Raw genomic sequence first — 24,367 nt, 5'->3', positions numbered from 1 at the left:
GTCCTTAAACTGTTTATGTTTTTATCATAGGCATAGTCTAAGATGCAACTTGAACACATATTTACTTAAATTACAACATAGTTCAGTGAGCTCTGAATGTGAAGATTCACCTTTGTGACAAGATACAATAATGAATTGTTGTGATACTTGTAAGAGGCTTGAATCTCAGATGTTCAGAAGGATGTGGGTGGGAATGGGAACAATTTTTCCGTACAGGAGTCGAATGGGAACAGTTTTTCCGTACAGGAGTCGAATGGGAACAGTTGGTTTTCACTTCTGAGGGGATTCAACTTAGGGCGACTCCAATATACTAGAAATAAGGTTGGCCACAACGGATTTAGGGTGTTCAGAGTGTCGATATTAGCCAGCTTCTAACATTGTGGGCATCCACCATATAAACAAAAAGTAATACTAATACCGAGGTCGCCCTTTGCTATGAGACCCGGCCGCAGCAAATACATATACTACTTTCTCTCCAATCTTTCCATTTGTATTCGTTATGAGCTCCTGCTTTTCCCCAGGGCTTGATCCTTGAATAGGATTAGCCATTGTTGAGGGATGTCAGAATGAGCCACCAAACCTATTTAGTGTCGGACAATGAGGTATTGTTTTTGACATGGTCATTCCTGTTTTTCTAGATGCACCACAAGGTGCAAGAACAGTCTGAGTGCTTCTTATTAGCATGCCAAAACCTAGCAATAGACAAATAATGATCACCCAGAGGACCTCAAAGAAATCTGAGATATGAAATAAAATCTGTTTAGCTACCAATCAAAGAAAAGATGTCTAATGGATTCATCCTTAGAACTGAACACACAATCTTCAGGTTTGTTTTGGTGGGCGTTGCCGCGCCCATTCCATTATCAGGCTACCCTTGCTTTCTGTAGTTAATTAAGTTGGCACAAACTAGATACTACACACGCCAAATAACATACTATTCATTGTCATTAAATACATTATTTCTACTGAAAACGTTGAGCAGGTATTCAGGCATAGGGTGTCATGCCTTCATTATATTCCATCACTTCCGCTTCAGTACAACCCCCTAAACACATCGAGGGCTCAGATTATCCCATACCCCTTCATAACAAAGGGCAGGATGGTCTTTTCTTAACATCTTTCTTTAGCAGTTGGTCTTTTTTTAAAGCACGTCTACGGTATACAAATTCCACAGGTGCTGGGCCGGCCCATTAAGCTACCACGTTCAATATAAGCTCAACCTAAAAATAAATACATGGAAAATGTAGAGGTTATGAGGATTTGAACTCAAGACCTCCCAACTAAACAACACATGCCGATAGCCACTTCAACCAACAACGGCTTATGTTATTTCCTAGCGAGAAATATATATACACAGTAGCGTACATATATATGAAATATTTTCTGAAAAAAAAGTGAAACTTTTATTAAAAAATGCGAACAATTTTTAAATGCCGAATAGTTTTGGAATTTGAGACCGAAATTTGAGCATTTTTTTTTAAAGTGAACAAGATTTCGAAACACAAACAATTTCCGAACATCTTTCAAAACATGAACAATTTTTAAAATTTGCGGTTTTCTTTGGGGGGAGGTGGGGGGGTTGTTTGTCCCATTTTCTTTTTTATTTTTCAATTTTATTTTGATCTCAATTCTCTTTAAAAAAAATCATGAACTGTTTTTAAATCGTGAACCTTTTCTTAAATTCATGAACTTTTCAAATTCGGAAATATTATTTTAATATCATGTACTTTGTTTTCAAATCTGTGAACGTTTTCAGTTTTATGAACTTTTGTTGTCCTTTGAGCTAGGTGTGGGCTTAAAAATCGACAAATCAAAGACCGAAACGATACCGAAAACGAAAAAACTAGATTTTTGGTTTTTTGTGTTGGTGTTGGAATATTTCCGCCACAAAGTCGACTGGTTGAAAAAAGGTTTATCAATTTCAGAAAAGTAGACAATTTTCTTTCCTATGTACACTCAAACAAATGTACAGCAATAAATCAACACCACCCAATCACATCCATTTAATTAAATATTATATCTACAACATGTTGATTGCTTTTCCATCTTTGCGGTGCTATTGTCGTCTTAGGACTTTCATATGAATCTCTGATTCTTTTTTCCCTGTTTCTGCTTGGAGTCAGGTCATGCGAGTTCATCCAACCATTCACGTACAACTATGTGCTGCATTGCAATTTGCAAGTAACCTTGCTTCAGCAGAGGAGATTGGGCGATGGACTTGCTATCAGCCTGGTTATGAACTACTATGTCTATTCCTAAATAGATAGCATATTAGAAAGCATGCACTCTAAATTTGGCTCATGCAATAAAAAGAGTAATCATATTGTTTTCTTGAGTAAAGAAGGTATTCAAGAAATGTACGTGAAAGGAATATTGATTTATGAAGAATGATATTTCAAATTATGTATGCCAAGAAATACTCCATCCGTTCCAAAATAGATGACTCAATTTTGTACTAATTTTAGTACGTACAAAATTAGTATAAAGTTGGTCATCTATTTTGGAACGGAGGGAGTAGGTACTATACACTTCGTGTGAAATTTCAAATTTTCAAAAGGTTAATCTATTATTTTTAGGGAAGGGTATCCTACATATGATTACATGTGTTAGCCGAGACGTGCAAGGCAAGCTTACTGGTGTGACAAAAGTTTGTCGAATTGGAAAAAGTTCATCAGTTTGAAAAATGTTAAGAATTTGATGAAAAGTTCACAAATCTGAACAAAAAGTTCGTAAAATAAAAAAAGTTCTCAATTTTGACAAAACAAAGTTCACAAATTTGATAACAGTTTGTGAAATTCAAAAAAGTCCATCGACTTGAAAAAAGGTTAAAGAATTTGTAAAAAAGTTTTAAAAATCATGAAATTGATAAAAGTTTGCGATATTGAAAAATATTCATTCATATGAAAAAAGTTAAGTTCACGGATTTAAAAAATGTTCATGAATTTAAGAAAATGAAAAAAGAAAATAGAAAAATAAGAAGAAATAAAGAAAAATAAAGCGAAGAAAAAAAAGGCAAAAAGAAAAACAGACTGATAAGATGCACAACAAGAAGTATAAAAAAGAAGCCAGACACAAGAGATAAATTGAATAAAAGAAGAAGCTAGGCACAAGAGATGCGCTGTCCTAGTTGGTTAGGGCAGGTAGATATAAGGGCATCTCCAGCCGTTCGGCCCCCCAGGGCGTCTAAATTCGGCATCCTGGGGGCGTGCCGGCGCTAGCTCGGCCCCTGGGGGCGAGCTAGCTCCCAGTCACGCACCCACGCGCCGGCCCCAGGACGCGGTTAATTCAAACTCGGCCGTTCCCGCTCTCAAGATGCCGCAAGTCCGGCGATCGGGCATAGTCTGTCGTTACAAAAAAAAAGAGCGCCGCCGCCTCGGCGGGGTCATTCATCACTCGGCGGGGTTGGTCCCAGGTGTTGGCGGAGTGGGCGTGCGCGAGCTCGGCGGCGTCGGAGCTGCTTCGGTGTTGGGCTGCGTCGGCGCGGCTTCGACACTGCTGGGCGGCGACGTAGAGGCTTCGCTCGGGCTTGGCGTCCGTGCGGCCGTGGGCATCGTCGGCGTCGTGGGCGTTGCCATCGGCAGCTCGTTCAGAATGAGGCCGCGCTGAACCAGGTACCACGCCTTAAGCTTCTCGTCGTTGCTCTGAAGCAAGTCCGCCGCACCCATCAGAAAAGCCATGTCGGTGTTCCTCTTCTTCGCGGCGACGTTCGTCCGGAGCAGGTCGAGCTTGATGGCGTTGTTCTTCATTAGCGCCGACCACCGCGCCTCGGTCTTCTCTTCGCGTAGGACGGCCCGGGCCTGGACGTCGGCGAGGCAGTGCTCGATGGACTCCTGCACTCGCGCGGTTGCCGCGTCGGCGTTCTTCCCCTTCTTGGCCAATTTGTGGCCGTTCGGCCGCCCTTCCGACGCGCCTGGAGTCGGCGCGTCCGGCTTGTACGTCTCCTTGGCCTTGTCGAGGGCACGTCGGACTTCCGCCCACTTCTCGCACTTGTCAATGCGCTTGTAGACGTGAAGGTGCTTGAAGTCGGTGTCTTGGTTGTCACCCCGGAACATGGCGAACATGCGCAGCAGCTGCGCGTATGGACGAACAGTTGGCGAACCGCGGGCGCAGGGACGAAGATGTGCGGGCGAACGGCGTGCGTACCTGATCTTCAACGCTGGCGCCGCTCTCCGGGCGAGCCGCGACCTCCTCGATGATTCCGTGCCATTTGTTGCACGCCATCTGGATACGCCCCCAATGGTTCGCCATCGCCTTGGCCCCGCGCTGCATGTACATGCCTTTGAAGTAGGGGTCGACGAGCTTCCGCTCGTCGAACTCGGCCTTGATGCGGTCCCAGTACGTCTCCAAGCTCTGGTTCGCGCCGGTGGTCGGGTCGAGGCAGACGACTTTCCACGCTTCGGCGAGGCATTCCTCCTCCTTGGACGTCCATTTGATGCGCGGCTCGCCCGACCTCGCCGCCCGCTTCTTTTTCTGGCGCCCCTTCGTCGAAACAGGAGCCGGCTCCTCCTCCTCCTCCTCCTCCTCGTCCTCGTCCTCCTCCTCGGGCTCCTGCGCATCGTCGCCGTAGACGTAGCCAAGCTCGGCCTTCATGTCGCCGCTGAGGTCGACTACCTCGTCCTGGGTGGCGAAACCGGGAGACGAGGCGGCCGCGGCCGATCCTGTCGCGATGATGTCATCCATGTCGGCTCCCGTGTCGTCGGCGTCGCCGAGGTGCGAGAAGGGCAGCGGCCCGCGGTAGAGATGTGGCGTTGGCGTGGTCGTGTAGGCGGGGGGCGGCGAGTAGTTGTATGGTGGGTACTGCACACCGGCGAAGGCGGGCGATGGAGTGCGCGTAGCGGGGTGACCATGAGGGAAGGTCACGTTTGGGTTAAACCCGCCATGCGCGTCGTCGTCGGCGTAGCCGGGCGACGATGAACCCCATGGAAATCCGGCGCCTTGCTGTCCCCAGGGCGCGTACTAGTGGGCGTGGCTGGCGACGGGAGCCTCGACAGAAGAGGAGGACGCCGCCGCGCGCGCCGCGTTGTCGCGGGCCTTCTTGGCTATCCCCCGGTTCCGCCTGTCGGCGGTGACCGCTTCTCGGCGTTGTACTTCCACCCTCCACTCGGCGTTCGACAGGCCCGGCGGCTTCGTTGGAGGCGCCCTCGGCTTCCTCTGTTTCGGTTGGGTAGCGGCGCCCGTCGCGGTCGCCGCGGCGCGCGGCATGGTGTATTTCTTCGGCGGCATGGCGGCGGGATGCGAGCGGGGTTGGCAGGAGAAAGGGGGGAGAATGGCGGGAGCAAGGCGAGCGAGCGGGAGAGAAGTGAGAAAAGAGGCAGCAAAACGGCGGGAAAAGGCCCTCGGGTCGCCTCCAGTGCGGGCCCACGCGCCTTTTTCGCTTGCGCCGGCTCCCCAAGCGCCCCCTAGGGCGCCGGGTTCGGCCTGGGTCCGCCGGCACCAGTTTTGGCTCGAGCCGGCGAAAAACGGGCTTCTGCGGGCGCGACTGGGGCCTTTTTTCGGCGCCGGCGCGGCGAAATCGCCTGGGGAGGGCCTGTCGGGGGCGCGGCTGGAGATGCCCTAAACCAAGAGGTTGGGTGTTCGATACTGCCTCACCCACCTATTTTTTGAAGCTTAAAAACATAATAAAATAATAAATGGGCCAGGCCCAGGATGGAGGGGGGACGTGCGCCAGTTTGTCTGATGGGCCGGCGAATCTGCTATGTACGTCTACGTACAGCTCGTACGCATCACATACGGAGGTGTGTATACGTTATGGTCAAATGACGATACTACCCTTATACGGTTTGTGGAGGGGGGGTGTACCGAAGCATGGCTCATATTCCATAAGGGAAACATAGCAACAAAGTTGAAACCAAACATCTTTCTGGAGGCATAATCAGGTAGAATTGTAGACATAATTAGTATCCGACCAAGCATCCTAGAACAATAATAGTTTTTGAGGCACAGAGCTCCATCTTTTGTCAATATCTGTGCCGAACGGCCCTTCAAGAATGCTTGTCCAAGTAACCTCCACTTTAAGCTCATAGGAACCGTGATTGCAAACCTTCTCTTCCTGAGGGTATTGTAGAGTGACCGAGGTGCATTCATCCTCATCATCACTGGTAGTAAAACAAACAGTGAGCACTATTTCTTCATACTCATCATACAAGGAATTAGGGACAGGGACAGCCACCAGATTACGGCTTAAAGCAATCGAACCACCATCTTTGATTAATCTAAAATCATCCATCGCTTTGTTTTCGTAGTCGTGCAGAATGATATGGGTCTCAGCATCTCCAGCGGTCCAAGCAGTTACTTTGCCTCTGAAAGGAGGATCACATGGCCCATTCAAGATATTGATTTTAACGGTAGCTGCCACGGCATATGGAGCAGGCGCCAATACCAGTTCTACCGTACTCAGCCAGCTAGTTAGGAGCTCAGTCTTGGGTCCCTTGGCCAAGGGAACAATATAGTGCTCTATTACACCTTTGCTAAAATCTTTGTCATCGGTGACTACGTTGCCCCTAATCTTTAGGTTGATCTCAAAAAATATGGTATCTGATACGATAAGTCCTCGACTTGGACCTGTCAGAGTTAACATGTCCTCCTGCATAAGGATTTAAGGAAAGATAATCAACACCAAAATGCCTTCAAATAGTTAACCATGCTATCTCCAGTTGATTATAGTTGGGACGACAATAACCAAGCATAACTAGTCTGACGAGAAGGTTCTGGTTGTACCCCATATCAGTGCACCCTGTATGCTCACCGTCCATTTTTCACCAAAGATTGTGCAAGCAAACTTCTCTTTTTTGTTTCTCCCAAATAAAAGAACATTTGAATTCGTAACTTTGCATATCAACATCACACAAGTACTACCATGTGCAGAAATGTTTTCAGATTTTTAGGCGATATAGGTTTTTAAAAACGATTTTTAGGCGCAACACAGATTTATCATGATAGAACATATTTGAACTTTGACAAATTTATGTTCCATAAAAAACGGAAACATTTTATACTATGAGTGGCACTTGTGTATACTTGACCTGCAAAGTTTTAAGGTCAAATGTTCTCTTGTTTGGAAACACAAAAGAGAGAAATTTCTGGTCTACAGGGTACAGTGGTACAACTTCCTAATACTGGGATATTTTTTTTCACACGGTGGACTTACAGTGAAGGCTCAATTTATACATACTGTGGATAATCTACTACCTCCGTGCTAAAATATATGACGTTTTGGGAGGCTATTAGAACGTCATATATTTTGGCATGGAGGTAGTAGCCTACTAAAACGTCATATATTTTTGCATGGAGGTAGTAGTAAGAAAAAAAAACTAGGAGAGTTGATGGAGTAATAAACAGATACATACCGGGGACTCGATGTACTGGGAATTATCCCTATCGCGCCGGAACAAGTAGACACATTTGTAGTCGACCTCATCCCGTGCGAGAACAGTACCAAAGACATTGATCGGGTAGCCCACGTCGGACTGGATTACCTTCAAGGAGATGACATTAACAGATGCCTCGTGAATTGACCTCCACTGAGAATTGGTTAGCTCCTGAAGCGGCGGCCCATGGGTAGCCTCGGCTGTAAACAAATTAAAGCAAATCAGAAGCGAACAAAAGGATGTATCTAGACGCGGGTTATGAGATACTCCCTCCGTTCGGTAATAGATGACCCCGTCGTATTTTTTGCGAAACAGTCCTTCTATTTTTTCCGACCAATCCCGCGGTCCTCCGCTCCCGACATAGAACTCCGTCGCTCACCATTCTTGCTCGCCCGCTCGCCGTCTTGGCTCTCCGACGCCGCCCCCCACCGCCTTCCTCCCTCCCCCGCCCCACGCCGCCTTCCTCCCCCGAACCACGCTGCGATGCTGCCGGCTCGTCCCCCTCCTCGTTCCCCACCGTCTCAAGCTTCAATTTTTGCCACATCGCCGGTGGTTGATCTGCCGGCAGAATTGCGGGCGGCGGCCTGGAGCGGCAGTACGCAAGCTCTGACTCCATACCGAGCCAGCCGGCACACCCGCCAAGGAGCTTCGCCAGCCGCTGCCCTAGCGCCCGCGGCCGTCAATGCGTGGTCGGGCGCCGCGTCGATGTTGCCGCTGCTCGGCGCCGCCGTCGCCGACTCGTGGCTCGGCCGGTACCGCACCATCGTCGCCTCCTTCGTTATCTACATCACGGTCAGCCTAGCCACCTCTCACCTCTGGAATCCCTTTCTCCATTCTCAAGTATACTGTTCAGTTAACCTCTCTGTAGTCTGTAGGCGCCATAAGATTAGATCAAAGCATTAGTCTTTTTTGTCCTGCACAAATCCCGCTTGCCAGTAGTCATTGGATCAAAGCATTAGTCATTTCTCTGTAGTCTGTACTCCCATCTGCCACTTGCGTGCGACTTGAGATCGCACAAATCCCGCACAGATGGCGCACAGATTTGGGCACTAGGCTGCATCTTCAGAAACATGCAGCTATTCTTTGCCGTATCTTGGTTCAGTCCTCTGTTTCTGCTAGATTTTTTGTTCTCCACTTGTGTGTACACTGAAGGGAAAATTCAGAACCTGAGCTCTCTCTGAAGAAGGGGATGCAGTTACCAGTTAACTGAATTTCTTCTTTTCTGGTGGTCTGACATGTGTGTTTGTTTATTTCTCTTGCTCTCTTGGCTGCTCCAGTGGCACAAAGGCGAGCTACCTTGGCGTGCAGAAGAGGCCCCCCTCCCTTGCCTTGTGCCCGGCGACCAACAACTGCGTGTCGACGTCCGAGAGGATAAGCAATTCCAATCACTACGCTCCCCCATGGTAACCATCTGTGTTCAGTTCTTTCACCATTGATCATGAACCACATTATATGATAAATTCAGTGAGTAAGAAATTGCAGAGTCCCAAATATGACAAAAATGACATCTGCATTTTCTAAAAACAATTTAGTTGCAATACAATGTCAATTACCTGAAGCAGCACATTCGGATTTAGTTGCAATACAATGTCAATAGTTGCAATACAAGGTCAGTTAGTTGCTTCATTTGTTATTATTATTATTACCACTGATGTGTTTCTAGAAGAAACAATTATTACTCCTAATTCATGCTCACACAACCACTTCATGCTCATACAATCATACAAGTTGAACCACATAGTTATTGACACAGAGATTGCCATGTTGCTAATAAAAAAATTGCATCATCCTTTCCTTTCATATACAGTAATCAAATCTGTTGGAGTTTACACACAATCTGTGCTCGTATCCTATGCTCTTCCTGGTCATCAACAATGGAAATGATTGTGTGAAATTTAACACATTACTGGCCTGCAAACTGCTTCCATTATCCTGCTGAACACAACCTTTGCAGGGACGCACGGAATTGCTCCTTTCCCTTTCTCTGCTTCTTTTCCTTTCTTTGCTTGGAGGGCGCTGCTGCTCTTCTTTCTCTTTCTCTGCTTCGAAGGTGGTGGTGGTGCTGCTACTGCTTGTAGAGTACTGCTGCTTGGAGGATGTTGCTGGTCTTCTTTCCCTTTCTCTGCTTGGAGGATGCTGCTGCTCCTCTTTCTCTTTCTCTGCTTCAAATGTAGAAATGTCAGTTCAGTGTGTAATATGAATCTTTTTTGCCTTTATAAATTGCAGAAGAAGAAAGGTAAATTTCAGCATTCTAGCTTTCTTGCTGGGGGAGCTACATCTGCTGCTAGGAAACTGGTTGCTCAAAATGGGACTCTGAAGGTATGCAATTCTTATCTGCAAACAGCTCTTACACCAGTTTTATCAGGCAACATGCTGACACAACCTGAACTTTATTGTTGGCAGGCTATTTGGCCTCACAGTGGCCACTATCGCCCCACAGAGGAGAACTTCCAGGAGTTTAAAAGCTTCCTCAATGACAACTTGGTTGATCTCACTGATGCACCTGAAGAAACTGGCTCTCTTCAGACAACTCAAGTCATTCAAACAACATCTACAGAGACAGAAAAACGTGAGGAACCAGTGGTGGCGCGCGAGAAGATCCTTCAGAGGAGATGGTGGTAGCAGCTGCACCCCTGTGGTAGCATCAGCATCTACAGAAGAACCAGTGGTAGCATCAACATCAACATCAACATCTACAGATCGTTCAGAGGATCAACATCTATAGAAGAACCTGTGGTAGCAGCTGCACCCCTGTGGCCACGAACCTTGCCGTGGAGATGCAGGGACACCTTCCCACGCTACAGCAAGGAGGAGAGGAAGATGGAGCCGCGGCGGAAGATGGAGCTGCGGCGCCTGAGCCTGGCAGCGGCGGAAGATGGAATCGCGGCGCCTGAGCCTGGCAGCGGCGGAAGATGGAGCCACGGCGCCTGAGCCTGGCAGAGGCAGAAGATGGAGCCGCGGCGCCTGATCCTGGCAGCGGCGGAGACGGAGCTCGATGTGCTGGAGTCACCGGCGCTATCTTGCTGCCGGAGACGGAGCTCGAGGTACTCGGAGGTGGGGAGCTCGAGGTGCTGGGTGCGGGAGCTCGAGGAGCTGACGCCGGCGACGGGGTCCTAGTGCTAGGGATGGAGCTCGAGGTTCTGGCCGGCGGGAGATCGAGGTTCTGGCCGGCGGACGGAGGTTCCGCGCGGTGGATCGCGACGAGCGGACGGAGAACTGGGTACTGGATTGTAATGATTTCAAATTTCGGAAGGGCCTTATTGTAAAATTGATTTGTTCACGATTCCGCCTCCCCTGGAGTCATCTATTACCGAACGGAGGGAGTACTAGTTGTGAATAGCTAGCATACTGACACTCTTCGTCGAGGTCAAAGAGGGCTATGTTGAAGCTGGAGAAGCGCGTGCAGACATAGGCTTTCGACTTGGGGTCGTACTCGGTGAGCTCTCTGCAGCAGACGAGGTGAAGGGCCCGCAGCGCCTTCTCGTCGTCCGTGAGTTCCGGGTCTGGCTCCAGCAGCCGCGCCATCTCCTCCGGCGTGAGCTCCGGCACGCTGTCCGTGTCCGTCGTGTATGACTCCGTTTCTGACCCCGTTGTGTCCGCATCCGTCTCCTCCATGTGTGACTCTGTCGTGTAGGCCTCCGTCTCAGCCATCTCGCACTCTCGCCGAGGAGTGTAAATTGTTCGCCGATTTGACTAGGGCGACGCTAGGCGCCGGCGCACCGGCCCGAACGGTTCGGCCGGTCCAACCCCAGCCACCCGATCCAGCGAGCAGCCGTCCGATCTGTGCGTTGACTTCTTTCTCTCTCCTTCATCCTCTTCGCACGCAGCGTGAGCGTGGCTCCATGTCGCCTGGCTGCCCCCCTGGCCCGTCAGCCGCTACCCCCTCATCTGCAACCCCTCTCTCCGCCACTCCCGTGCTGCTGGATGCCACACTCGCCGCCAGTCGCCGCCGTCCAGATCCACGCATGCAGCAAAAACTTCGCCCGTGGGTTGCAGCTCCCCCTCGCTAGTGATGGCCGCGGCTCCGGCAACACCAGTCGTCGGTTGCAGCTCCGCTGGATGCAGCTCTTGTTGCCGCCGGTTGCAGCTCCGCTGGATGCAGTTCTTGTTGCCGCCGGTTGCAGCTCGACGTCTGCCGTTGCCGCTGGCATGTGGCTCCCATGGCCGCCCATTGCAGCTTTCTATTGCACGGTCATAGCAAACAGAGAAAACGGTTGCAGCATAAAAGTCTGTCATCGTCGTTGCCCTTTGTAGCTCGTCGCTGCATGTAGCACCCATTGCGTTCTAGAAAAAAGAATGGATGTTGCAAAACGTGATGTCGGTTGTAGCAAAAAACTACGACGCTTGCCGCAAAATTGTCATCGCTGCCGTCGCGGGTCACAACTTGGTCGTGATGGATGCAGCAAAACGTGATGCCGGTTGTAGCAAAAAGTGCGCTAGTTGTAGCAAAACTGCGATGCCGGCTATGTATTGTAGTAAAACGTGACGACGGTTGTAGCAAAATGCGATGCCGGTTGTAGCAAAATGTTATGCCGGTTGAAGCATTTAGCAAAAATTGCGACATTAGTTTTTTGCTAGGAGCAGCGCCGCCCCGTGCTCGCCGTTCAGCGTGTGCACTGTGGACTGTGGTTGCAGGCTTACAGCTCTGATTGCAGCACCCCGATAGATGCTTCCGTAGCTTCACCGGCGGGGACTCGAAGCTGTAGTTGGGCGGAGGCCATGGCTGAGATCCGAGGGGTGTAGACGGCCATGGCCGTGGGGAGCTAGCGCGGATACAAATTGAGGAGGAGGATGGCAGAGGGGCTCGCCGGCCATGAAGGAGGGGTGCGGTGTTGCGCGCCGTCGCAGTGAGCACTCGTCGCAGATGAGAGCTTTTGGAGGTTGCGAGCAGCCTGGGAAGGCTGTGTGGAGGAGCAGAGCTGCGATGGATGGGCTGGAGGTGGAAGAAGAGGAAAAGTCATGCGGGACCCACCATATACACGCGTCTCACGCGGGATGGTTGTTTGTGTGTTCGTGTGAGCCGGCGTGGCCCGCGAGCCGGCGCAAAGTTCGGCCGGCGCACCGGCTCCAATCGTTTTCCATTTGACTAGCGCGCCTCGGCCTCGCTCTACTCCCACCTGAGAAAACCAAACCCGAACCAGCGATTGCGAATTTTGGGAGGTACTCAATGGCCGGCGTGCGCGTCCTACATATATATACAAGCCTGGCGGCTTCGACCATGAGAGGGACTCGTGAGGAGCTTCCGTCCATGAGAGGGACTCGTGAGGAGCTTCCGTCCATGAGAGGGACTCGGGAGGGCCAAATCCTATTCGGCGCCGCTTACAATTAAGACGTCGTAACCACCAAACCAACCAACTTGGTATGTTTGCACGGTGGGTTGTTCGGCCTTTAATTTGTCTTCCTCTTTCATCGTATTTTTCCTCTTCCTTTTAAAAATTCGTGGAAACAAATTGCGAAAGAAACTCATGAACTTTTTCCTTGAAAATAGATGAACTTTTCCCTCTTTCCATATTTTTTTCAAATTCGAGAAATTTTCTTTTTGTTCATGTTTTTTTTTAAAATGGATGAACATTTTTTTCAAATCCAATGAACTTTTTCCATATTCAATGAACTTTTTTCGAATTAGATGAACTTTTTTCAGTTTGGATGAAAAGTTTTCAAATCCGATGAACGTTTTTATGAATTTGATGATTTTTTTTCAAATTGGATGAACCTTTTCAAAATTCGATGAACAGTTTTCAAATTCGATGAACATTTTTCAAAATCGATGAACTTTTTTTGAATTTGATGAACTTTTTTCAAATTGGATGAACCTTTTTTCAAATTTGATGAACAGTTTTTGAATTCGATGAACTTTTTTCCGAATTCGAAGAACCTTTTTTCGAATTCGATGAACTTCTCTCAATTTGATGCACTTTTTCGAAATTGATGAACTATTTCCTGAGAATAAGAGTACATACTATAGCAAACCTATTGGTTTTTTTCCTAATAAAATCAGTACATACCATAGCAATTTTTGGCGAGAGAAAAAAGAAAGAAACAACCGATCGAGCGGCCGAGTGGGCGACTAGCGAGCGAGCAGCGGAGGCCAACGAGCGAGCAGCGGGGTCAGCGAGCGGCTGGGGCTAGCGAGCGAGCAGTGGGGGGCAGCGACGCTGCTGGGCCAGGCCCAGCCAAGCAACGCAGCCAGTTGCACGGGCGCTGGTTTCCTCTACTGGCGCATAAGGCGCGAGCTCTCCTCGGGAGGAAACGCTAGGCAAAAAGAATTATCAGTTTTGATAGAAACTTTGCTAGATCAAGAGGAAATCTTCTGGGCTCAGAGAGGCAACGTTAGATGGCTTCGTAGAGGGGATCGCAATAGCCAATATTTCCATAATTTTGCCTCTGCTAGGAAGAGGAGGAATCTGATCAAGAAATTGAAGGATAACAATAACGGGTGGGTAGAGGGAAATGATAACCTCAACCCACTTATTTCAAATTATTTTACTGGCCTCTTTTCCTCTGATGTTACAGATTATGATCAAGGCTTGCTGAATACGGTGAAACCAAAACTTACTACACAAATGAACACAACATTGATGGAGCCGTACACACGGGAGGAGGTGCGGAAAGCCTTGTTTCAGATTGGGGATATGAAGGCACCCGGGCCTGATGGGCTGCATGCAATTTTCTTTAAACGCTTCTGGCACATCCTAGGCGATGAACTTACGGATGAGGTGCTAGAGGCAGTCCACAACAGGAAGATACCAACCGGTTGGAATCAAACTAATATTGTGTTAATTCCAAAGGTTGACAGCCCGGAGCTAATCACTCAATATCGACCTATCAGTTTATGCAATGTGGTCTATAAGATCATATAAAAAATGATTGCAAACAGGCTCAAGAAGATACTTCCAGAGGTAATTTCTCCAACACAGAGTGCTTTTGTACCTGGAAGACTAATTACTGACAATGTGTTAGTAGCTTATGAATGCTTTCACGCAATAAAGAAGAAGACCCATGGATCAAATGGAATTTGTGCAGTAAAATTGGACATGATGAAGGCATATGATAGATTAGAATGGGGATTTCTAGAACAAATGATGCTGAAATTGGGGTTTCACCCAGCCTGGGTGGAAATGATAATGCAATGTGTCTCCTCAGTGACCTATAAAATAAGGTTCAATGGAGTGGAAACAGAAGAGATACTACCATCAAGAGGTTTACGGCAAGGAGATCCTCTATCTCCTTATTTGTTCTTAATTTGTTCAGAAGGGCTTTCTAGTCTATTAGACCATGAAGAAGAAGTGGGTGGTATTGAAGGGATACGTGTTTGCAGAGATGCACCATCTATTTCCCACTTGCTTTTTGCTGATGATTCGCTGATTCTTATGAAAGCAAATGTACAGAATGCAAACACACTGAAAAGAATTCTAGAAGTTTACTGTGGGAGTAGTGGTCAGTGTGTAAGTACTACTAAATTGAGTATTTTCTTCAGTCCGAATACAAGTGTGCTGGTTAGGGAAGAGATATGTGTAAGTCTGAATATTCTAATTGAAGCATTAACAGATAAATATCTGGGTCTCCCCACTATTGTGGGAGTTGATAGAAGTGACTGTTTTCAACACCTTATAGACAGAATTTGTCAGAGAATTAAGGGTTGGAAGGAGAAGATGCTCTCAATGAAGGGGGAAAGAGATTTTGTTGAAGGCAGTGGCCCAGGCAATTCCCTCCTATGCTATGTCCGTTTTTAAACTCCCCAAAAACATTTGTAAGGCAATTACAGATGAGATTGCAGGTTTTTGGTGGGGGGATAGTGAGGAAAAGAAAAAGATGCATTGGTTTGCATGGTGGAAGTTATGCATCCCGAAGAGTAAGGGTGGTTTGGGGTTTAGGGACCTGCACAGTTTTAATCTTGCTTTACTAGCAAAACAGTGTTGGCGCTTACTCCAGAACCCCGAATCTTTGTGTGCACGAGTTCTAGGTGCAAAGTACTACCCTGATGGAAATATTCTTATGGCGGGACCAAAAAAGGGCTCTTCTTTTACTTGGCAAAGTATTGTATCGGGTATACAAACTTTTAAGAGAGGATGCATTTGGCGGGTGGGTACGGGCTCACAGATTAATATCTGGAATGATCCTTGGATCCCTACTAGTGAAACAAGGAAAATTATAACTCCAAGGGGAGCTACTATGCTAACCAAGGTGGAGGAGTTAATTGATCCCTATACTGGGCAGTGGGATGAGATATTGATCAGAGATGTTTTTTGGCAAGTTGATGCACATAGAATCTTGCAAATACCTCTCAGAGTGCAGGTGATGGAAGACTTTGTATCATGGGACTATAACAGATCGGGCGTTTTCAATGTGCGATCAGCCTATCATGTGCAATTCCAACACCAATTTGGAGGTAGGGAGAACTTAAGCGCATCACAAGGTAGCAGTCCAAATCATATCTGGAAACGTGTGTGGGGACTGAGAATTCCTGGCAAAGTTAAACATTTCGTGTGGAAGGTGATTAGGGGAGTTTTACCATGCTATGGTACCCTTGCAAACCGCCATATTCCAGTGACGGGACAATGCCCAATATGCAAGACAGGATATGAGGATTCGCAACACTGCTTATTCACATGTAAGAGGGCAAAGGATATTTGGAAGGAGCTGGGACTAGAGTCTGAAGTTCTGCAAGCTGTGAAGGAGGACCGGTCAGGCGCATCCACTCTGGCTACTCTCTTAGATCGTCAAACTTCAAAAAACGATCTATCCGTGGCCGAATTAGCTGCATTGGCAAGGTGGTATATTTGGTGGCAACGACGACAAATTGTTAAGGGCGAGATAGTCCGACATCCGCACCAAACCTCCATTGCAATACGAGTTTTAGCAACAAACTTTATTCGCTCTTTCACACCGAACCAACCGATGATTAAGCGTGATCATATGTGGCACAAGCCAAGGAAAGGAGTGGTTAAAATCAATGTGGACGCAACTTTCAATGTCGAAAACTTGGCTGCCGGTACAGGAGCAGTGGCACGAGATGAGCATGGTGACTTTATAGCGGCTGCTTCTTGGTTCATACCGCATGTGGTGTCAGTGGATACGGCAGAGATGATTGCTATCCGGAATGGTTTCTATTTGGCTGGCAAAATTGGCTGTAACATAGTACACATTGAATCGGATAGTTCAAATGCAGTGAGTGCTCTCAATTCTGAAACTGTCCTGGGACAAGAAGCGGCTATCCTACTAGAGAACAAAGAGATGGGCCTGGACTATGCGAAATATGAAGTAAGTAACTGCCCTCGGGAAGCAAACTGCGTTGCTGATTGTATAGCTAAGTCATGTCTAGCTACTGGATCATCACAGTTTTGGGAAGGTACCATCCCAGACTTTATTTCTCATCATGTTGTAAACGATCTTGCCATTATATGAGAAATAAAGTTTTACCCCGTCAAAAAAAGGAAACGCTAGGGTTTCTCTATGTCCGGACCAGAGGGCTGACCGGGCTGCGCCCGTGAACCACGGGCCAAGGCCCATGGAACCAGCACCACTCGCCAAGATCGCACGGCCCAAACCACGAGGGCTCCTATATTCTTTTGCACAGTACGTGCCGGTGGGACCGCGAGTGACCGCAAGAGCTATATCTGCCATTAAGCGAGATTTTTTTGTTGAGAAAACCTGTATTATTCATACTCATATCAGAAATATTGCGAAAGAAAATTTAGACCTAAGATCCAAGAAAATACAAACTCCTATGACTAAGAATTACAATTAAATCTCTTGAAAACATCTTTTTCACGGCATCAATCTCTACTCGAAGAAATACTCCAAAGACTTCAGTGAAGATGCTGTAATTGGACTGAAGCAACGATGTTGTCACCCTTTCACACGCATGAACATTACCAACAATGGTTTTTGAAAGCGTCTGAGTTGCTCATTCAAAAAGATGAAAAGTCTTGATTGATGAACGTATTTGGGCATGCCATCAAATCACTATATCAAGATGGTAGATTTTCTCGTGTAGCCTTCTATGGAAACGAAACGATCCATTAGCGCATTTAAAACAAATGAAGTGGGGAGAAAAACGGCGCAGCTGCGATTTGAACCACTGATAGTAGTTTCTTCCAAGTGCTGGTAGCCACCAAGACGGGATGTACTGCGCGTTAGTTTAGAAGGGCACAAATTATTTGAAGGAAATACGTTAGGTTTTCTCTGGCTTTCCTATTTTTAGTTTTTTCTTGTTTTCCACTGGTTATTCTTATTTTCTTTCTCTATTTTAGTGGATTTTTTTTATATTTTTCGATTTTATTTGTTTTTCTTAGGTTTTATTTCTTTTTTCTTCGCTTTTTCTTCTTTCTTTCTCATTTTTCATATGTTTTTCCTTTTCTCTCTCTTATCTCACTGTTTTTGATAAACTTTTTAAAATATATCTAATACATTTTTTAATACACGCGTAATATTTTCCAAATACAAGTTTAACTTTTTTTAATACATGGTCAATATTTTTTCTATACATATTTCTAACATTTTTTAAAATATCATACTAACATTTCCTGAAAACATGGTCAACATTTTTCTCTACATATTTACAATTTTTGTTTTACAAATGCTTATTTTAAAAAATTCAAATAGTTTACCATTTTTTAATACAAGGTCAACATTGTTTCTACACATATTTAATATCTTTTAAATACAAGTGTAACTTTTTTTGTATACATGGTCAAAAAACATCTACACATATTTACCATTTTTCAAAAACAAGTTGAATTTTTTTTTAATACATGGCCAACTGTTTTCTGTACATATTTAGTATCTTTAACTAACATTTTTTAATACATGATCAACAATGTTTCTATACATACAAAGTTTCCAGTGCTTTATTAACATTTTTCAAAAAAAATCTCAACAATTCTGTAATACTTGTTCAATATTTTTTTCCGAATGCTTGATTAACATTTTTTCAGATAATTTTTCAACATTTTTCAAGTACTTGTTCAACATTTACTGAATGCTTCATTAACATTTTTCAAATACTTGTTCAATATTTTTCCAATATTTCATATAGAGTGTTTTTATTTTTTATATATATTTATATATATTTGTATATATATATATATTCAGAATGTTTTGAAGAATAAACAAAAGTACAAAAACATAGAAAAAACAAAAACAGAAACTGTAATAAAACAGAAAAGGAGGCTGTGGCATCCACGTTAGTGGGCCGGCGCACATCACTCGCCCACTTCAGCTGAGTCAGAACCTAGAAGACTCGCTAAAGGCGAGATATAGGGTCGCCTGCGCGCGACGCTCTGGCAAACATGGAAAACCCTATTCGCTGCTAGCTGCGAGGAATTGTCGACGTGGATGAGACTTGCCTGCTCCCCGCGCGTGTGCCCATCCGTGCTCCCGCGTACGTGGCTTGATTTGATTGGAACAAAATAAGGCCCGGCCCCACCCCCTTAAAATCAGGGGGAAGATGATTAGATTAGAAAGAAAAAAGAAAAAAGAACAACCGTAGGATGATGTGGGAGCACGGATGGGAGCATGGAGAGGGAGCAGGCAAGTCGGATCCTTGTCGACGTAACACACAGGTGAAACCCCGCGGCGCTGTCAATGGGCTTGCCCATTAATCTTTCTGGAAGGATCCTCGAATCGTTTTCCTTTGTTTCTACCGGCTTTCTTATTTCTTCTTTGTTTTTTTTTCGTTTTTTCTCTTTCTTTTATTATTCCTTTTCTTTTTTTGGTAGTTTTTAAAAAAATCATATTTGGAAATTTGTTCAAAATTTTTGAAAAATGCCCTTTAAAAAAACGATCATATTTTAGAATTTTGTTCATAAATTAAAAAATGTTCGGGAAATCCAAAAAAATCTTTTCTTTCAAAAACTGTCCGGAATGTGTTGGTTTCAATATTCAAAATTTTCAGAAAATGTTCCCACTTTCAGAAAGTGTTGACAAATTTCAAAAATCGTTCATATTTTTATTTTTTCAGGTTATTCTCAAATTTTCCCAGTTTCAAATTTTGTTCACTTGTTTCAAAATATTTTCATGTTTCCAAATTTTGTTTTGGAATTTGGTAAAATGTTCCCGTTTCAACATAATTGTTCATCATTTTCAAAAAATGTTCCTGTTTTTCACAAAAGTTATAGTTTTTTAATATTTTATTCAGCAATTTCGAAAGTGTTTACGTTTCACAGAACAACCTTTTTTTTCTAACACTGCGTTCGGATGTCTGAATTAGACCCATCGAATTGGATATGGTATTGACCACCTGCCAATTCAGACGTTCGGATGTATACCGAATCGAGCGAACCGAAACGGGGCCAATACAGAGCCGAATCAGCCTACACGCGCGCAACCCTCCCACGATACGGAGGTCCGACCCTCCGATTTGGGTTGAATTGGCAAGTCCCGCAAAACAAAATGCTTCGAGACAGATCTCGCTCGCGACCTGTCTTTTCTCCCTGCGCGAGACACAAGCCCCAGCCAGCGGTGGCGCAGGTATGGATCCCACGCCATGGCCCTCCTCCCCCCTCCTCTCTCTAGTGGCGGCGGAGCTTCAAGCTCTCACGGCTGCCGCGCCTTTCCGAGCTCCTTCCTCTGCCGCACGAGGCGGCGCCGCGACTGCATCTGGCCGGTGCAACCCCTCCATCCCGACCATCTCCCTGGCCAGCGCGCCTTCCATCTCGGCCATCTCGCTGGCTCCCCTACCGCCTGCTGACCTCCTCTTCCATGTTCTTCTTCCCCTCCCATGGATCCCCTTCTTTATCTTTTTTTTCCTTACCTAGCCAAGTTTCTCCTGTTCCCTTGTTCTGTTCTTCCCATGTTGTCCATGTTCCCATGAATTTTGATTTGATGCATAAGACACAAAGCACATGCAATTCCATAGTTTGTCATCCGAACATGATTTGGTATTGCGATTCCATGGCCCAATTCCATGAGCATCCGAACATGTGAATTCGTATTCATGTTCATTACAGTTTCCTCCCCGAATTGGAATTGAAACCAATTCAATACAGAGGTCTCCAATACAGACATCCGAACAGAGCGTAAGTTGCTTTCAGAATACCTAAACAAATTCGGATCTACACAACGTATTGGTCAGACATGATTGCTAGCTTAGCTGGTTCTAACACGTCGTGTATAGCATTCGATCCTGTGTTCGAATCCTCGTGATTGCAACAATTTTTGAAGCTACCTTGCCTGTCTTCATGGGCCAACATAGTCGGAGACAGCGGCATATAGAGAGGTCCCAGCGAGCGCACCGCCCTCCTCCCCTCCCGCGCATCCCTGTTTGTTTGGCCCATTAGCGGGCATGGACACCCAATAATTTTTTGCTTTTAGTTCTCTCTTTTGTGAGATAATTTGGAATTTCAAAAATTTCAAAATTTCAAAAGGCTGAATTTTGGAAAAAAATGTTTCAGCAATCATAAAATGTTCAAGGGTTAAAAAATGTTCGTACATTTCAAAAAAAGTTCATCAACTCAATAAATGTTCATGATTTCATGACATATGTTACTGTATTAATTTTTTTTCACAATTTCAAAAAAACATCATGAATAATTATGAAAATGTGCAAAATTATTGGCAAACTTTGAAAAAAATCGCAATTAAAATATCAGACAATAAATCATGATATTTCATGAATTGAAAAAATGTACATGAAAAACAAAAATGTTTCTGAATTAAAAAATGTAGTCACGCATTTTAAAAAATGACCGCCTATGCATAAAACTTCTTCACGAGTTCCAAAAAAATGTACGCAATTGAAAAAAAATCATGAATTCAGAAAATGTTGAAAAATTTAAAAAGAACCGTAGATTTTAAAAAATATTTGCTATTTCAAAAAATGAACATTTTTTTAAATCGGTGAACAAAATTTTAATTGAAAAAATGTTCACGTTCGTTTGAAGAAAATGGTCAAATTTCCAAAAAATATTCACCGACTTGAAAAAGATGTTCCTAGATGTCAGAAAATATTCGATAAATTTGGAAAGAAAGAAAAAGAAAAAATGAAAAAGAAGTAAAAAATGAAATGAAAAGAAAAAGAATAAAAAAACTAAACAAATAAAAAGAGAAAAAAGAATTAACAGTTTGGGAAGGTGAGGTGAGAACCCATTACGAGGAAGAAGAAAGATAATAAAACGACCACCGGGAGGATGATGAGTACACGGTCAACCGGAGTCGAACACAAGAACAAGATTTGCTATACATGAACCTTGTCGCCTAGGAAAACCACCGGACTCCGATGCAGCGAACACAACAAGCTACCGCCGGAGAGGGCAATCGTCTGCCCTATTGCTCCGGGCCGTGGAGCTCCGCTCCTGCCAGTAGATAGCGAGGACCGAGGACAATTACTAAGGAGTCACGTGTAAATAATAGACCAACGAATCCTCTCCACGCCGGTCCCAAAGAAGCCACATGCAAGGAATAAAGCAAGCTCAAATGTGTCAACGTGTTGAAACCAGATGGTACGTAAGTTCCCGAGCGATGCCGCCGGGAGGGCAATGACGCATAGCGTCGCCGTCGCTGAACCCAAAACGTTGGCCAAGGGTTTTCACCTGCAAACCTGGTACAGGTAAGAGACCCTCAATGATACCCTCAAGAGGTAAGTGACACCCGCATGCATCATAGTGGCTTGCGCTGAAGCATGGAGTTTATGATCAGATCCTCACCATAGCCACCTGAGGTACCAAGGGACTAACCCGAGACCTTAAGATCTAGACTAGGGAGCCACCACAGTCAAAACCATGACGACGCCAGGATCACCCACCACCCCTCCCCTTGATACCCACATAACCAAAAGGAGGGGCCACCATTGCCACAACGCTGCTCGCCGTAGAGCCAGGCGCACAGCCTTGCACCCAAGAAAGCCGCCCCGGCATCCCAGACTTGGACACCACCACCATTGGAGCAAGGGTTGTCCAAAAACCACACACCTAGACACAGACATAGCCGGGATGGATCCACCATTGTCCAGAGCCAAACTGTTGGGAAACTTAGTAGAAAACAAAAAACGCCATACGATCACCCATGATCAATGAAGATGCATAACGAGTTTGGATCAACGATCGTTACCGACTTCGGGAGTGCAACGGAAGTAGACGAGTTGGTGTAGATCGTACTTGGAGTCCCTCGAACGTTGATGACGGTCCCGCGAATAGCCCTCAAACGATCCTCGAATGGAAGACCGAAAGCACGATCTCTACTTGGTTGCAAGCGTATGGTCTTCATGATCCGGCAGCGCTTCGCCGTCCAGAGCTAATCGTCGTTGGAGAATTAGAGGGAGGAGACTAGAACCACACTAGGCTTCTAATTATGAGAAATAGAGGTGTCTAGGGCTAGCTCTAATTAGTCAACTAGGACCAAGAAGAACTAGAACTAGATCAACTAGAGGAGGCTCCAAACTTGTGTTTTTCTATTGGGCACCAAACCTCCACTATATATAGGTTAGAGGGGAGAGGGAGGTCTGCCACCCTCCTTGGGGCGTCCAACCAAGGGGAGGAGGAGTTGGACTCCTCCCCTACTCCTATCCGGCCTCCTTCCTTAGGGAATGGGCGCCTCTCCTGAAAGAACATGCGGTGCCCCCATGTTTGGTTTTGATAATTGATGACAATATATATGGACTAATGTCCGCCTTGAGTTATATTTGAAGGATTTGTCCATAGGCATTTGTTGAAGTCCATGTGTTGGTTTCAAGGAGTTTATGAGATGACCAAGGTGCTATTCAAGGAATTATCCAAAGATTGGTCATGTAGAAGACATGATACAAGGTTGATCAAGACTAAGTCAAAGTGTGAATCAAGTTGATCAACACGCAAACCGTAGAAGATGTACCGAAAGGGATCAAGTGATCCCATGGTATGGTAAGCATTGTCCATTACGCTTTGTGTACTAACTCATGGTCTACGTGAGAGTTCTATGTGGGGTTAGGTATGTTTCCATGGCCTTGCGTCAAGAGGAAGATCTCATACAACCCATGGAGGATGACATCAAGTGGTGATCATCATCAAGATTGCGATGTGCAAGTTCAAGTGGAGCATCATGAAGGGATCATGCTTGAAGCTTGCCATCCATTTGGTGACGATTGACTTGTGAAGATGTGCCAAAGAGTGGCTCACCCATAGTGGAGTATGGGGGAGCAATCTACTTGTCTTCATTAAGCCAACGCAATCAAGAAATGTGGTCCAACTTGAGGAAGTCAAGTGTCATCATCTAGCTCAAGTGGACTATGTGCAAGGCAAAGGTTTGCCCTTGATGGGTTTTCAATTTTATCGGTCTCATGGTGGTAGTTGGGAGACCGGGTTATAGGATCGATTGCCGTACTATCAAGGAGGGGGTTCTCAAGTAAGTAGCTTGATCATCATTCATAGAGAGCTCAAACCATTGCATCATTGCATCACCTTTCTTGGTTCTTGTTTGGTTTTTCTCTCTGTGAGTTTTAGAGCTTATGGTCATCCTCATGACAAGCTCGAGTTCATCGAATACAGAGTTCATATGCATCTTCTATGATGTTTTTTTGAGGTTGGAGTTTTTGCTGGTTCTTCGTTCATATAGGTTTGAATATCTATATCATTGTTATTTTTCTACCGCTTCTTCTTACTTTAACCAGCTATTGTTTGGATGGTACTTGTCGTCATCTATTCAACAAGCTTGAGTTTGCTCAATTCGGAGCTCATATGCAGAAGTTATGGACGTTCTAGTTTTCTTGCTCCTTCTGTTTTGCTTGGGCAGTTTTTCAGTTTGAGAGGTAGTAGAGTGGTAGTACCTCTCCCCCGAGCGGTATTAGGCGGTACTTCCGCTGACCAATACCACTTCCACTTCCGCCTATTCTTCTGTTACCCAATCTGCTTGAGCGGTAGTAGAGCAGTAGTAGAGAGCGGCAGTACCACTCTAAGTGGTAGTACTGCTCCCCTGAGCAGTACTACCTCTCCCGCGAGCTGTACTACCTCTCCGGCAGAACTACCATTCATGTTTTTCTATCTCGTTGGGTTGTTCGAGTAGTAGTACCGCTTGTGCACGACTTGTGG

The 24,367-nt window shown here is 45.7% G+C and overlaps 2 protein-coding genes across 2 annotated transcripts; one reads left to right on the top strand and one right to left on the bottom strand.

The window, feature by feature from the left end:
* Positions 1-5,914: 5,914 nt before the first annotated feature.
* Positions 5,915-12,483, bottom strand: LOC123039107 (uncharacterized). The gene is made up of 3 exons (XM_044462393.1): positions 10,721-12,483; positions 7,347-7,567; positions 5,915-6,583 (listed from the first exon to the last, which is right to left on the bottom strand). Exons 1-3 carry the CDS (start codon positions 11,016-11,018, stop codon positions 5,915-5,917), a joined length of 1,188 nt encoding a protein of 395 aa, XP_044318328.1. The 5' UTR covers positions 11,019-12,483.
* Positions 7,648-10,693, top strand: LOC123043898 (uncharacterized). Its single transcript, XM_044466486.1, has 4 exons — positions 7,648-8,159; positions 8,645-8,770; positions 9,594-9,686; positions 9,771-10,693. The coding sequence occupies exons 1-4, from the start codon at positions 7,851-7,853 to the stop codon at positions 9,987-9,989; spliced, it is 747 nt and encodes a 248-aa protein (XP_044322421.1). The 5' UTR covers positions 7,648-7,850; the 3' UTR covers positions 9,990-10,693.
* Positions 12,484-24,367: the final 11,884 nt, after the last annotated feature.

The sequence above is a fragment of the Triticum aestivum genome, chromosome 2B (genome assembly GCF_018294505.1).
Source record: "Triticum aestivum cultivar Chinese Spring chromosome 2B, IWGSC CS RefSeq v2.1, whole genome shotgun sequence".
NCBI lineage: Eukaryota > Viridiplantae > Streptophyta > Magnoliopsida > Poales > Poaceae > Triticum > Triticum aestivum.
The sequence above is the reverse complement of the archived record's forward strand: the minus strand, read 5'-3'. Positions and strand labels throughout refer to the sequence as shown.

What these genes read in the sequence shown, in the direction of transcription:
- LOC123043898 (XM_044466486.1), top strand. Translation starts at nt 7,851, where the DNA reads ATGCTGCCGGCTCGTCCCCCTCCTCGTTCCCCACCGTCTCAAGCTTCA. An exon ending in CCTTCGTTATCTACATCACG is followed by an intron (nt 8,160 to 8,644) that starts GTCAGCCTAGCC and finishes TGGCTGCTCCAG; the next exon opens with TGGCACAAAGGCGAGCTACC. An exon ending in AATCACTACGCTCCCCCATG is followed by an intron (nt 8,771 to 9,593) that starts GTAACCATCTGT and finishes TATAAATTGCAG; the next exon opens with AAGAAGAAAGGTAAATTTCA.
- LOC123039107 (XM_044462393.1), bottom strand. Translation starts at nt 11,018, where the DNA reads ATGGCTGAGACGGAGGCCTACACGACAGAGTCACACATGGAGGAGACG. An exon ending in CTTTGACCTCGACGAAGAGT is followed by an intron (nt 7,568 to 10,720) that starts GTCAGTATGCTA and finishes ATTTGTTTACAG; the next exon opens with CCGAGGCTACCCATGGGCCG. An exon ending in CCCAGTACATCGAGTCCCCG is followed by an intron (nt 6,584 to 7,346) that starts GTATGTATCTGT and finishes ATCCTTATGCAG; the next exon opens with GAGGACATGTTAACTCTGAC.